The sequence below is a fragment of the Cynocephalus volans genome, chromosome 1 (genome assembly GCF_027409185.1).
Source record: "Cynocephalus volans isolate mCynVol1 chromosome 1, mCynVol1.pri, whole genome shotgun sequence".
In the NCBI taxonomy this organism is placed as follows: domain Eukaryota; kingdom Metazoa; phylum Chordata; class Mammalia; order Dermoptera; family Cynocephalidae; genus Cynocephalus; species Cynocephalus volans.
In genome coordinates, this window is record NC_084460.1 from 168,670,715 (window position 1) to 168,686,398 (window position 15,684).

Genomic DNA, 15,684 nt, shown 5'->3' on the forward strand with positions numbered 1-15,684 from the left:
TCCTATCAATATTTTTGAATCTCACATTTTATCAGCTATATTCTCCATTACCTTTTATTATTCCTTATGGTGGGTTTGAGATATGATTTAGTTCTTCATGGTGTTACCATTTCCACCTTTTGTATGGGTGCAGCTAATAAATGTGAATACCTGTCATGTAGCACATATATGACCATGTTCAAAAGAATATTCATATATATTATATTTTAAATTTATTTTTTTAAAACTTCCCTGAATTTGTTGCTATTTCAAAAGATGGCAATTTCACTAAAGCTAAACTTTGTGATTCTAGGTTTAAAAACATATTTAAGATAGCCTCAGATATTTTGGTATACAAATGAACCTGGCTTAATATAAATGTTAGCCTATTCAATCACCTAAATGCTAGCAGCTTTAAAAACATCAAGGCTTTAAGGAGAAAACACCTGCTCTATAGAGTGTAGCAGATATTATGTATTCACATTTCTTAATAAATAGAAAAAGAATTATGTAATAGAAACAGTGTGCACATGCCTTTGCAATTAAGCAGGTGGTTAGTATCATTATTTGCATTTTCATAGGATTAATATACATTTTCCCCTAGATACATGTGGAAATTGTCACAAATTTGCCTGAGGACAGCAATTAGAATTAGTAATTTATTCTTCTTTGCATTTTATTAAGTTTTATTAAACACAAATGAATTTCAAAAGGGAAGGGAAAATTATAACTGTTTTACAACTATAAATTTTACATTTTTGAATATATTTACATTGTAAATTCTTACAACAAATTAGATCACATGATTTCTTCTCCAAATCCCAACATAATCTTCCTTTCAATCAATGTCTTTTTAAAGGGAACATATTCACCTTAAAAAAAATTATTTTATTCTTCCTATTAGATGACTCTATTAGCTGGAGTATTCCAAACCAAACGTTATTGGAATAGGATCATTTCATTAATTTCACATTTTTCATCTGAAATTCTTTGTATTTATTGAAACTTTAATTTATAGACATTAATTCTTTGAGCTTTAAACTTCAAGGTTCAGGTTATTACTATTCTTTTAATTTAGGAGGATTTACAGTGGAATTATTCAGGTGAGCATCTTCTGTTTGTATGAAGTGCTTATAAGAAAATGAATTATGAACACAGATGTTTAGCTATAGAATTACTGTTTTTATAATATAAATTTTACAAAAAAAACATATCATAATGTACTATATGTGAAAATAATTTGTAATCTTTTAAAATAACAGTTTAGAAATGTAATATTTTCATAAAAGGCTTGAATTATTATTTAAAAATTAATTTTATCACAGTTTTTATAAGGATGTGAAAATCTTGGGAAGCATCCATGTCAATTCATTTGAAACAGTTAAAGTTAGATGGAAAATTAAGGATTAGATGGAAAATTAAGGAAACTAGTATCAAGCAACAAGGGACAAAAAAGAACATACTCATATATGTTCCCAAATGTCTAGAGATAATAGTATGATTTTATGTCCTGAATGTTATTTAAAAACAACAAGGAATTTACTAGAATTAATAGAGATCTCTGGATGAACTATAGAAAAAAATGGCCTATCAAAGAAGAATTTTAAAAATTGAGTTTTCCAAAGAAATAACCTTACAACTTCCTGGAAAATATAGCAAAAAAATTTTTAAAAAAAGACTAAGAATCCAACAAACAAACAAAACTTGTCCAACATTGCACTTGTTTCACTGATTTTGTATCTTGCTTACATTCTAAACATATCTCTGAGCTCTCTGTGTAGTCTGATATGTGCTATAGTAGAGAATGTAAACGATAGAGCAATAAAAGTTTATTCCTCAGTATTGGGAATCTTGAATGGAATATATGGAGTAAACTGATTGATTTAATACTTAAAAAAAAATACACACACACACACACACACACACACACACACACACACACACACACACACACACACACACACACATATATAGGCCAGAGAGTACAATAGGCAGAAATGGCTAAGTGCCTCTTATCTACAAGAGGCCTAAAAATCAAAACTCTTATTAATCAGATAGTCTTCTAGGACTTTGTTCTGAATCTCTCATCGTTGCATTTTTATTATGATTATGATGTGTTCCTGTGAGCTATAGGGAAAATTAGTGAATTGTATCCATTTTAGAGTGCTGGGAATCATAAGATTATCAACATGGATTTACATTGTTTATTTTAATGAAAACTCAGGAACATAATTAAGTGAAATATCCGGAGAAAGACACTGTGTCTTATAATATTTTCAACTAAATTTTAAAAGGATCTGACACTATATACAAAAATCAACTCAAAATTAATTAAAGACTTAAAGGTAAGACCTGAACCTATAAAAATAGTAGAAAACTGCCGCAGACTGAATGTTTGTGTCCCTCCAAATTTATATTTTGAAACCTAATCCTTAATGTGATGGTATTTGGAGGTAAATCCTTTGGGATTTGATTAGGTCATGAGAGTGGAGCACTAATTAGTGGAATTGGTGTCCTTATAGAAGAGACCCCAGAGAGCTGCCTTGCCCCTTCAGTCATGTGAAGACAAAGGGAGAAGATATCTGTGAACCAGAAAATGGGCCCACACCAAACAGCACATCTACTGGCACCTTGATCTTTGACTCCTCAGCCTTTAGAACTGTGAGATTTAGGGGCCGAGCCGTGGCGCACTCGGGAGAGTGCAGCGCTGGGAGCGCAGCGACACTCCCACCGCGGGTTCGGATCCTATATAGGAATGGCCGGTGCACTCACTGGCTGAGTGCCGGTCACGAAAAAGACAAAAAAAAAAAAAAAAAAGAACTGTGAGATTTAAATTTCTGTTGTTTATAAGCTACCCAGTTTATGATATTATGTCATTGCAGCCGAAATGGACTAAAACAGGAATTGGTACTGAAAAGTGTGGGTTTTGTTCTAATAAATACCTGAAAATGTGGAAGAGGCTTTAAAACTAGGTAGTAAGTAGCTTGAAGAGTTTTGAGGTATGTGCTAGAAAAATCACAGATTCCCGTGAATAGATCATTGAAGAAAATTCTTGTGAGGACCCAGAAAGAAAACAGGAGAGCTATAGAGAAAGTCTCAGGCTTCTTCGAGAATACCCAAGTCATTCTGAACAGAATGCTGATAGAAATATGGGTGGGAAAAGCCATTCTGATGAAGTCTCAGATGGAAATAAAAAATATGATATTGGACAATGGAAGAAAGGCAGTTTTCATTATAAAATGTCAAAGAATTTAGTTGAACTGTGTTTGTGTCCCAGTGTTTTATATAAGGTAGAACTTTGAATGATGAAACTAGACAGTTCAGGACATTTCTAAGCAAAGTGTTGAAGGAGGGGCCTGGTTTTTCCTGACTGCTTATACCTAAGTACAAGACAGAAAAATGATGTTAAGACAGAATTATTAATCAAAAGGAATGCAGAACTCACAGATTTGAAGACCTCGATCTATCCAATTAGTAAAAAATGAGAAAGACTGTTTTGTTTGGGAGTGAACATTAGGGGTGTGACCAAAAAAGCATTTGATAAGAAGATTGGTATGGGTCAGCCACTTCAGTAGAAACCAAGAGCTATTTTTCAAAACAATGAAGGAATGATCACAAAGTTGACTTGAAGATTGTTAGAGCTGTCACTCCCATCACAGGCCCAAGATTCAAGGGTCTAGGGTCAGAGAGATTTCAAAGAAGGGTTAAGTGTGCCCAAAGGACATCCTGGTTCCACATCATATCATGGGCTCTACTTAAAATACTCAGGCATCATGATCCTTGATGCCCCAAGTATGGCTCCAGTGAGACTTGGTGTGCTACAGGCCATGATGATCACGCCTCATGAGGGCACATGCAGCAAACTTTGGTGGTGTTCCTGTGCACCATTTCCACCAGCAAACAAGGTGCATAGGCTTCAGTGGTATGGCTGAGTCCACCTGGATTTCAGAGGACTAGTCTCCTGGCTGAGATGTGGGCTCAGTTCCCCAGTCCTGGAGAGCTGCTGGGTCCAGGTAAAGAACTGCTGCAAGAATGGGAATTCAAGCACAGGAAGCACTTTAGGAAGGGGACTGCTTAAAGTCATAGGAGCAGAGCCTCCTGGAACCTTGGTCCAAACCTACCTGGCAAAGCTTCAGGGTCAGGACCACCAAAACACTGGGTTCAGAAGACAGGACCTTACCCCAAGTGGGCTTGAAGAGCAGAGAATTTAGCCAAAGAGGATTATTCTCAAGGTTTAACTCTTTAAGGTGTGATGAAATTTGAGTTTTGAATTTACTCAGAGCCTGTCATTTCTTTCTACTTTTCTATTTGTCCCTTGTGGAATGAGAATGTCTACCCTGAGAATGCCTAAGCCACCAGTGTATTATGGAAGTGTATAACTTGTTTGGGTTCACAGGTTCAAAGCTAGAGGGCAATTTGCCTCATTTGAAGTTATACCTTGAGTCTCACTCATATTTAATTTAGATAATGGTTATTTATTGTTTTGTCTGGCCGGTAATTTAGATAATATTTAGAAGAGACTTTAGACTTTTTAATGAGTGCTGAGAAGACTTTTAGGGTAGTTGGGGTGGGATGAATGTATTCTTCATACAAGAAGGACATGAACTTTGGGGGCTAGTGGCAGAATAATATAGACTGAATGTTTGTTTCCCCAAATTCTTGTGTTGAAACCTAATCCCTAATGTGATAGTATGGCTGTCCCTTGATACAGGCAGTGGATTGCTCCCAGGATCCCTCATGTATACCAAAATCTGTGTACACTCAAGTGCCCTAGTTGACTCCATAGAACCCATGTATATGAAAAGTTGGCCTTCCAAATATGTGGGTTCTGTATCTAAGAAAACTATTTTCAGTCCGTGGTTGATGGGAAAAAAAATCGTATATAAGTGTACCTGCACTGTTCTAACCCATGTTGTTCAAGGATCAACTATATTTGGAAGTAAGGGCTTTGGGAGGTGATTAGGTCATGAGCGTGGGTGGAGTGCACATGAGTGGGATTGGTGCCCGTATTAGAGAGACCTTAGAGTGCTGCTTTGCTCCTTCTGCAATGTGAAGATAAAGTGAGAAGACATCTGTGAACAACCAGATACCCATCTGCTGAGCCTTGATCTTGGCCTTCCCAGCCTCCAGATCTTGAGGAATAAATTTATATTGTTTATAAGCCATCCATTCTATGGCATTCTGTTATAGAAGAAGTTCAAACAGACTAAGATAGAAATACAGGGGAATAAAGCTTCTTGACGTTGGTCTGGGAAATTATTTTTTGTATGTAACAGCAAAAAAACAAACAAAACAACAACAACAAAAAAATCCACAGCAGGCAACAAAAGCAAAAAGAGACAAGTGGAATTGCATCAAACAAAAAAGCTTCTGCACACTAAAGAAAACAATCAACAGAGTGAAAAAGCAAACTACAGAATGGGAGAAAATATTTGCAAACCACTTATCTGTAAGAGATTAATATTCAAAATATGTAATAAATTTATACAACTCAATAACAAAAAGCAGGTAACAGAATTAGAAATGGGCAAAGAACTTGAATAGGTAGTTCTCAAAAGGTGATGTGCAAATAGCCAACAGGTATATGAGAAGGTGCTCAATATGACTAATCAGAGAAAAGCAACTCAAAACCACAAAGAGATATCACCTCACACCTATTAAGATAGCTATTTTCAAAAAAACAAAAGTTAAGTGTTGACTGATGTGGGGAAAAGGGAACACTTATACACTATTTTTTTTTTTTTTTATGAAAAACGGTATAGAGATTCTTCAAAATATTAAAAGTAGAACTACCTTATGATCAAGAAATTCCACTTCTGGGTATATATTCACAGAAAATGAGGTCAGGATCTCAAAAAGAAATGTGCACTCCCTTGTTCTTTGGAGCAGTATTCACCATAACCAAAATATGGAAACAACCTGAATGTCTGTTGATGAATGAATGGATAAAAAAATTGTGATATATGTATATGCATGTTTATGTATTTATATGCATATGTATGTGTGTGTGTATTTATATGTATACACACATACATATATACACAATGGAATATTATTCAGCTGAAGAAAAAAGAAGAATTCTTGCCTATTGTGATACCATGGATGAACCTGGAGTACATCATGCTAAGTAAAATAAGCCATACACAGAAAGACAGATACTACATGGTCTCACTTATATGTGGAATGTAAAATAGTCACGGTCATACAAGCATCGAGTATAATACTGGTTACCAGGGTTTGGGAGTGGGGAAAATGAGGAAATGTTTGTCAAGGGATACAAAGTTTCAGTTATGAAAGATCAGTAAGTTCTGGAGATCTAATGTACAGCAAAGTGACTATAGTTAGTTAACAGTATAGTATTCTGTACTTGAAATAAGCTAAAAGGGTAGATTTTAAGTGTGCACAGACACAAAGAAAATGGTAATTATGTGAGGTAATAGATATGTTAATTAGCTTGATTGTGGTGAATATTTTGCACAGTGTATGTGCATCTATCAAATCATCAAATTAAACATCGGAAACATATACAATTTTATTTGTCAATTATCCCTTGATAAAGTTGATGGAAAAAACAATATACAGTATTATAATTTTTGTTAGTTTATCTCTTTTATTTTTGTATGCAATTAGTTTCTTTGGGAAGAGAGAATAAGTTTTCCTTATTTTCAGGTTCACGAAAAATGTTTTAGATTCTGTTTTTACAGAGAGTTTTCTGTGCTCTAGTTTTATAGGTTAGTATAAAATTCTGGGCCATGCAAAGCTATAATTTAAGACAGAACTGTGTTCAAATCCAAGCTCATTTTACTGAGCCTCCATTTACTTATTTATGAAATGAAGAATTTAACCAAAATGTGTTAGACTACATGACATGCCATCCTATGGAATTTAAATGGCAGATTTTTCCTCTAAACAAAAGATTTACTTGAAGAAATAAAATGTGCTTTAAATGTTCGGCAACAACAAAAGAGTAGAGTGAATAAGTAATGAAGTAACAAATATAGATTTAGCAAGTGTCCACTTTGGGTTAATTTCTTTAAAAGTGGTGTTTTGTTTGGCATAATTTTTAAAATGCAAATTTAAGACTCTTTATTGAATTATTACCTTACATTTAAAATGTGTAGGCTATATGAGGGCTGGAGACAATATTTATGACATAAGAATGATATGTGTACTTCCCACAAAATCCTTATCATAAAAAGCTTCTCACAATAAAAGAGCCAAATACCATAATGGGGGCATGATCAATAATTGAGAAAAATCATGTATAGAGGTTATTAAGAGGTTAAATAGCCAAAATGAGGTTTAGAGTTTCTATACGCATAGAGGAGAGAGGGAGCATTTAATTACAAAAGCTAAACTTATCCCCACCCATCTGTCAAAAAAAAAAAAAAAAAAAAAAAAGCTTGTAGCAGAAAAGGCTTTTGTAGTATGGACATATTGGAGAATTAGCAATTTTGTGAATGAAAAGTTATTTTCTGGTTATTTTCAATCATCAAGATATTTCATGAGTACTTTATAAAAATCTGTTATTTTAGACTATAAGAGGAAATGATTTTTAAGTTTACATATGTATTTTACATACTGAGTGGGTCCTGAAAAAAAAAATGTATCAGTTGAATTCTTCTTGGATGAATAATTTTATATAAATCAGGAAATTTTATATTTGAAATGAAAAAAATATGATTTTTTCATTGGACACATTTTGCTTGATGAAACATCTTTTAAATCAAGGTTTTTTATATGAGAAAAACTTTTATATTTCCATGAAAAGCCATCTGATTTCAAGGGATAACATGTACTTCCTATATAAAATCTTATGTAAGTTAAAATTCTATTGTTAAATTGTTTATTTTTATGAATGACAAATTCATAATGGAATAGAACATAAAAAGCAGTGCAGTAAAGAGGTAATAAAAATTCAGAAGTGCTCTTAAAATAGTCATCATAAAATGGTGTCATCAACATATTGTTTTGATAAAGCCCCAGACAACACATGATGATTAGATTAATTTTTTTGTACTGTTCATCAAAATATATATCCATATAAATTATTTATTACAAAGAATTTATCCATAAAGGTTAATTATGTCAAAGAATATATTCATATAAGTTATATATATTATGATTCATAAAATGTATATCATTTTTTAAATGGTGAGGTCATATTCTTATGCAGCTAAGGGAAACTTGAAACACAATATAAATTTAAGAAAACTTAAAGACACATTTTATTAATAATGGAATTTTCCCTGAGGTCATTTTCATGTGTGCAGCTAGAGTCAAAGTATTAAAAAGTTCTATATTGTGAATAGAAACAATAAAAATATACTTTTATTATTACAGAAGCAAGTCAGAGAATTCTCTCAAAAACAATAACAACAACAACAAAACCTTTGTTGGCTTGTTTCAATTGTTTACATAATAAAGGCTGTCTTAGGTGGATGTGAGACTAGGCAATTCATAACTAATGCCAAAATGTTTTAGTTACACTAAGTTTTCCATTTGTACTGTCACAGCTAGGGGTTACGGTCCACAGACCATTCAGACTTGTACACAACTCAGTCACAGACCTCTTACTTGATAGGCTGGGTCACCAGACCCCTAACATGCCTTGCTGGGTCACCAAACCCTTTACACATGGGTCCACATTAGGTAATTGGGAAAGATCCCAGGAACCATTAGCAGATGACAGGAGCTCAGTTCTCAGCAGTAGCAGAGGCAGCAGCAGCAGTGGTTACCTCTTGGGGCATCCCAGGGCTCCTGGCTGCAACAACTTGCAGCAGCAGTTACAGCTTCCCTGTGGCCCTCCCGGGGCATCCCAGGGGTAGAGGGCATTGTTGGTCAGAGCCACTTCTTCTTTATACTTCAGTCTGATATCCCAGGACACCTGCATGCACATAGGCAATTATGTTAGACAATAACTGAGGAACACCAGGGCACAAGTGCATATTTACATAAAACACTCGGCAAGATTCCTAGCCCCTCAAGGGACGCAGACCATTTATACTCACTTTCCCTACAGTGGAAAACTTCAGAAACTTCAGTGTATTTTCAGATCTATCTGAGGAAATTAACAGCATGTGTAATTATGAATGATCAGTTCTACCCTAGCTAAGCTTTATGATTTCTCTTAGTTATCTGAATTGTTTCCTAATTCTTGACAACATGAACAGTTACATTTCAGGCAGACAATACAGCAATTCTAAATTGAGGGAGACCTTATCTTGCTTACATTGAATAGCAGGAAAACCCCATGGAGAGAACTGGGGTTTGAGAAAGGGAAGAGAGCATGGGTAAATTTAATCTCACCTTAGAATTTCGTTCAGCCTAAATTAGTTACCACATATGTAATTTCTTTTGCTCCAAAGTTTGTAAATATTCTGTAGCCTCTACTTCTCTAGACATCCAAAGGGAAGGGATTTATAATACATATCAGAACAAACAAAAAATAATTTTGTCTATTTCCCTTTAATAAAGTCTGATTCCCTTATAAAAGGAGAAAATTTCAAAATTTTCTCTCTAGTATTATTATTTCCACACTTGCAAAAACAATGTAAACAAAGTTTATGTTTTCCAGTCATTTGCCAGTTTAAATGTCATTCTTTTAATGCATCTCAATGTTTTTATGCACTTTTTGCATTCATAGCCAGTTATAAATGGTTATTCATGAAACTCAATTATACTTAAATCAATTAGAAATATTAAATTAGTTAGGGAAACCAGATTCTTTACAAAACCTATTCCTGTTGCCATGTCAAAAAAAAAAAGATTGTTCATAGTTTTCAGAAGAATCACATTATGATTTCTAAGTCATGCTGGCTGAATAGAGCTATAAAATACCTTAATTTATGCTATTTGTCTGTAGAGAACTTTTACTAGTTTGTAATCTAGATCTACTTTCACCTACGTTTTGAGTTTGAATTTCTAATAAATTATAGGGAGAGAACCCATCCCACACCTCAGTTTGTGGTTCTATTGTTCTATTGTAGGGCACATTTAGAGAAAAAAAGTCTTCCATTAACTAACTTCATAATTTGAGATACAGCTGTATTATAGAGTGCACAGCTTTTCATTTCTCAAGTGGTAGTTTGCTTTTAGTCCCCACCTTGGGTGTTCAAAAACCCTATGTTTAGTAATATGCAAGTAGATTATGGATGATTTAATGTATATATCTTCTCATTTAAAAAAGGCAAGTCAAATTATAGATCCAGGCTTTACCTCCCCTGAATCTTTTCCTTGCCCTCTCTTTAATTTTGTCCCAATTTATGAAGTTCTTTTCATTTCACACAATAATCTTTCTGTTCACACAATGTTAATAAGCCTCATAATAAGGGTTATTATACCAAAACCTTTATAGTGAGAACTCAGAAACAAACTGACTTTCTTGTGTATAAACTTTGTAAAACTTACATCAATAGGTTTCACTTTCATGCCTCTCTCCTGTAATTTTGAAGGTCATCTATAAAGCCTCCCCTCGTCTGCTTTAACTTTGAGTATTAACCCAGTGTTGTAACAGTTTAGCCATTGTTGTACCCTCTTTGTTCCTTTCCTCTGTGAAGTGCTCTGAAGCAAAACTCAGTATGCATGTGGGAGAGCCATGACACTGAGAACAGAAAAACGTGAGGAAATGTGGGGAAAATAGATTCTGAACTGATTATAGTGTAACTGAAGAAATAGGTTTCCCCTTAGCAGAGGCAGTGGGACACTCAAAGCTCCTCACAGCCCCTGTGGAATCTCACATATTGACTCCTGACAATCCAAACCAGAAAGAGTTTTTGTCTGAAATACTCAGATAATTCAAGTAAAATGTGGTGATGTGGAGGGGAAAGGGGAGTTGTTTTTATTGTTTAATCTAAGTAATAACCTCAATTTTTCTCTTATTAGACATTCTCTGGTACTTTGATAGCTCTGTTGTTATTCATTTTTAACCTAGAATGATGAAGAGACCATATCTTGAATATAATTTTCTCACTTCTGATTTATGAGGAATTTTATTTGCAATTAAAATCGTGTGCTTTAAATTATGTCGCTTTTCTTGTTGAGTTGTATTAAGACAAACAATTGAACATAAACATTGCCAGTTTCCCTCACCAACACAGCCAAATTACAATCTACCACATGCACTTTAAATGGTGGTTTCAGCTGCATTTTTACAAGTAGGTCACAGAAATAAGGACAGGCATATCACATACAAAATTTGTCTTCAGAAATAGGAGTCTATGGTAATCTCTCATATATTCTTATGTAGTATACACCTTATATAGATTATGCATGTAAATATTGATTACTATATATAAGTAAATACCACGAAGACTATTTCTGCCAGTAGCATGGAGTATTTGGCTGTTAGATATATAATCAATGATGCATAAGGTTTGGATTATCCAGTATTTTGCATTATCTCACAGCCTGCAGAAAATATCTTCATTTGCCTAGGTAACTGAAGCATGATGTAAATTATTTCACAGATCACAGATCCTTTTATCTATATCTTTCATCAATTCACTTTTACACTTTTGTTTCTATGACATTTAATATGAGTCTTTATTTAGAAGCTGAGAGACCAACTTAACCATAAGACTTGGCATGAGCCTTCTTTCATGAATCTAAAGCATGCATAACTGCAGTGCCTTATTTCAAAGTTTATTGCAATTAGACCAGTTCCTGCGTAAGTCTCTTATATGTCCCCATATGCAACAGCAAGTCATGTTCCATTAGGGTAAAGAAGAGCACAATTGAACACTGACTTCTCTGTGACATCATATTGACTGTCCAGAGGCATAGCCGTTTTTGTTATATACGTTGAAGAATAAACACACTTTTATAAAGCTTTAATCTCTGCGGAACAGTAGGCCTACTTTGATTTGGTTTTAATTTTTTGTTATTTATTAACTGATTAAATTGATGAAATATGATAAATTTTTAACTCTTGAATTCCTTCTTATGCTGACTTTGAACAGAAGCTTTCTCTCTAAAGGACAGTAGAATCCCATCTTCTCGGAATTTTAACTACCTAACTCCTGGTTAGATTCTCTCCTGCCTTTCCATAAGCTGCATAACCAGTTCCATCTGTACACTCTTTCTCTCCATTGTAACTATGTACATTTCCTGGAATTGATAATACATATTCATTGCCTCTAGGTCACCAGCTGAGTTGGGGTTTACTGAAAAAGCTTACAGGTTGTGAGCCTGTTGGAAAGTGTTGAATTCAAGCCTTAGGTTTCCCATTTATCCAGTTGAATTTCTACACCAATCATTCTTTTCCCAATTGGCTTCCTTTAAATCTGACCTTATGTATTATAAATTAAGGTTTTAAAAAGACTGTGCACTTTCAAACCCAGGTGTGGTTTTCTGATAAGGTAAAGAAATTGAGAAATACAAATGTAAATTTTGCTGGTATGAAATGTATCCCTTCTAATTTTAGAACAACTGTAAGGGATTAAATAAAATCTGGTTGATAGCCAGACTATGTATTTTTGCTATTAATATTTATCTGGTATTAAGTAATATACATATTTTTAATTCTGCATTTTATACAAAGAAAACATGTCTACAGTGCATTCAGAAACTTAGGTTTTTCTTTTCTAGAGTTTAATAAATAATTCAATAAGTATAAATAATTATAATACAAAAAGCTAAACAAATGCCATGATAAAGAATATTGGGGAAAAGAATAGAACAAAAGGGAGTATAAAAACAAATTCATTCAGTATCTATACTGTAGAATAAAAAATTTCATCTAGTGAATCTATATTATAGTGTAATTAATTATCAGATATTACACTGGAATTTTATTGGATGTATATCGTCTTCAGTGTTATGGTTTATGAAAACCAATAGCCCTGCAGATATGATCCTAATAACCTATGATATAATTTTGTATTTTATGATTGATTATATCTTTAAGTATTAATTGATTATGTGACATGGTGTTATTGAGTAAACCAGACTGTAGTGGGTTGAATTGTTTCCCCCCAATCCCAATGAAGCTTAATCCCCACTGCACCTGTTGAAGGTGGGAAATCCTATTATGGTAATTGAAAGATGAAGCCTTCAAGAGGTGACTAAATTGTAAGCACCATGCCATAGTTTACTGGCATGGTTCTGAGGGCTTTAAAAGGAAGGCACGTGAGAGTCTCTCCCTATCTCTGTCCACCATTCTGCCATGTAATACCCCTGTGTTACTGTCACCACCAAGGCCTTCAGAAGATGTGTTCGCTGGACTTTAGACTTCCCAGCCCCTGAAACTGTAAGCAATAAATTTCATTTTCTTATAAATTACCCAGTTCCAGGTATTTTCCAGGTTGTAAGCAACAGAAATGGACTAAAAACAGGCATAAGTTTCTTTGGATTGTGGTCAAGACATTGTCCTTTCCACTATTAAATTTTGGCTTCGTTTAGCAAAAACAATAAGCATAGAGGCAGCTATGGAATTTTGTTAGCTACCACAGAGGAATTTGTGAAGATGTAATATTTTGAAATCTGCAATTGTATCCAAAATTATGTGTCAAATTACAGGGGCTTACAAGAAACAGAAGATGTCACTGTAATCTTTACTTCCCTGTACCTTTTCAGATTTTTCTTTCTTCTTTGTGTCATGTTGAATCCAGGTCTGGTAAGGTATGTAGTTGAGAAGAAATTAAGAGAGAAAATATGAGTGATGAGAATGCTTCAAGCTAGCATTAAAAATAATTTAATTAGATTTGAGATTATAGAATAAATGATCTAATTTTTCTAGAGTTTCAAATTATTGACACTTCTTTAATATGACTGAAACACTTTATACTGGAGGCCAGCGCTCTATATATGGAATTTCATGTTTCCATTAAAATCTATAAAAATAATCCATTTAGAGTTGACAAAATATTTGGAATACACACAGGAAAGATGCTTTATTTACATCATTCTTACTTATCAGATATTAAAAAGATTTTTAAAATGATTTTACTTTCTACTTTGTGAATGTATCACAAATGAAATGTTAATTTTCTTCTTAGAAAGTTAGTGCATGGGTTTGGAAAGCTAAAACAGAGGTGAAAAGGAGTGTTGTTTACAAATCGTTTTCTTCTTATATGACTTTCTATTTTTCATTTTTTTTCTAGGCATTTCATGGAAAGCTTTGCAGTGAAATTATTTGCTCAGCATTGCAATAGGCTGATTTGTTTTCCTTATCAAAGTACATTTAACATAGGTATATATATATATTTTTTTCTTCTAGCAATGGTTGTTTTGGGCAACCTGGAACCAAATACAACTTATGAAATCAGGGTTGCAGCTGTAAATGGAAAAGGGCAAGGAGACTACAGTAAAATAGAAATCTTCCAAACATTACCAGTTCGTAAGTAATCATCTGTTTTTCTCTCTGTTGCCATTCTCTTTTATTGCAAACTTAATGGGATTTTAAAATGGAGAGAGATGTTTCAAAAATTTGAGGAAGTGAATTATGACTTTGTCAAGTGGTTTCTGAAGGTGATGGCATCAGCATCACAGATTTATAAAAATAACTTTGTGTTGGAGTAAGACAAAAAAGAAAGGTTTCACTGGAATACATACAGTAAAAACTGCCTTCAGGAAATCGTTCCCATCATGAAGGTGTCCTTCTTATTCATAGTCGGATAATTGGACTGAAGTGTTCAGACTATATTCTGTGAGACAGCAGAAAAATATCTATGTCACATGTCCAATATTTTATTTTTTTGATGAGGCATAACTATTGCCTTCATCCCACAAACTACGTAGGACCTAAGTATGAAAAAAAGGAAACACTAAACTAATTCACTACAACAGTGACTACAGAAGAATAATTATTTGTAGACTTGTTCTGGTAAATATACTTTTGGGGTGTATTGTAAATCAGTTGAGTTTATGTGAAGTTGTTGGTAGGAAAGAAAATTAGTGCAGCCATTATGAAAAACATTATGGAGGTTTCTCAAAAAACTACACGTAGGACTACCATACAATCCAGCAATTCCACTACTGAATGTATACCCGAAGGAATGGAAAGCATCATGTCAAAGGAATATATTCACTCCCATGTTTATCGCAGCTCTATTTACAATAGCCAAGATTTAAAACCAACCTAAATGTTGGTTGACAGATGACTGAATAAAGAAAATGTGGTATATATACACAGTGGCATCCTACTAGGCCATAAAAAACAATAAAATTGTGCCATTCGCAGCAACATGGCTGAGCTTGGAGAAAATTATGTTAAATGAAAAAAGCCAGGCACAGAAAGAGAAATAGTGCATGTTCTCACTCATATGTGGAAGCTCAAAAATTTGATCTTTCAGTAGAGAGTAGAATAGTGGCTACTAGAGACTGGAAAGAGTATGGAGGAGGGTGTTGGGGAGAGAATGGTCAATGCATACAAAGTTGCAGCTAGATAGGAAGAATAAGATCTAGTGTTCTATTACACTGTAGGGAGACTATGATTAACAATTAATTGTATAATTTCAAATAGCTAGTTGAGAGGATTTTGAATGTTCCCAACACAAGGAAATGACAAAGATTTGAGGTGATGAATATGCTGATTGCTCTGATATAATCAGTGCACACTGAGTACATGTATCCAAGTATCACATTGCACCCCATAAATATACACAATTGTCACGTGCCAATTAAGAAAAAAAAATTAAAGGTTAAATTTAAAAAGACATGTTTCTTTTATGTTGAATAAATTTTGAAAAAATGTGAGAAAATTTA

General features: G+C 33.8%; 1 protein-coding gene across 1 annotated transcript in view; it reads left to right on the forward strand.

Annotated features, from left to right (window-relative positions):
* The window catches only part of NCAM2 (neural cell adhesion molecule 2), a 254,884-nt gene that overhangs the window by 178,449 nt on the left and 60,751 nt on the right, over window positions 1-15,684 (forward strand). The window contains 1 exon segment of the mRNA XM_063079012.1: window positions 14,198-14,317. Coding sequence (XP_062935082.1) covers window positions 14,198-14,317 — 120 coding nt within the window.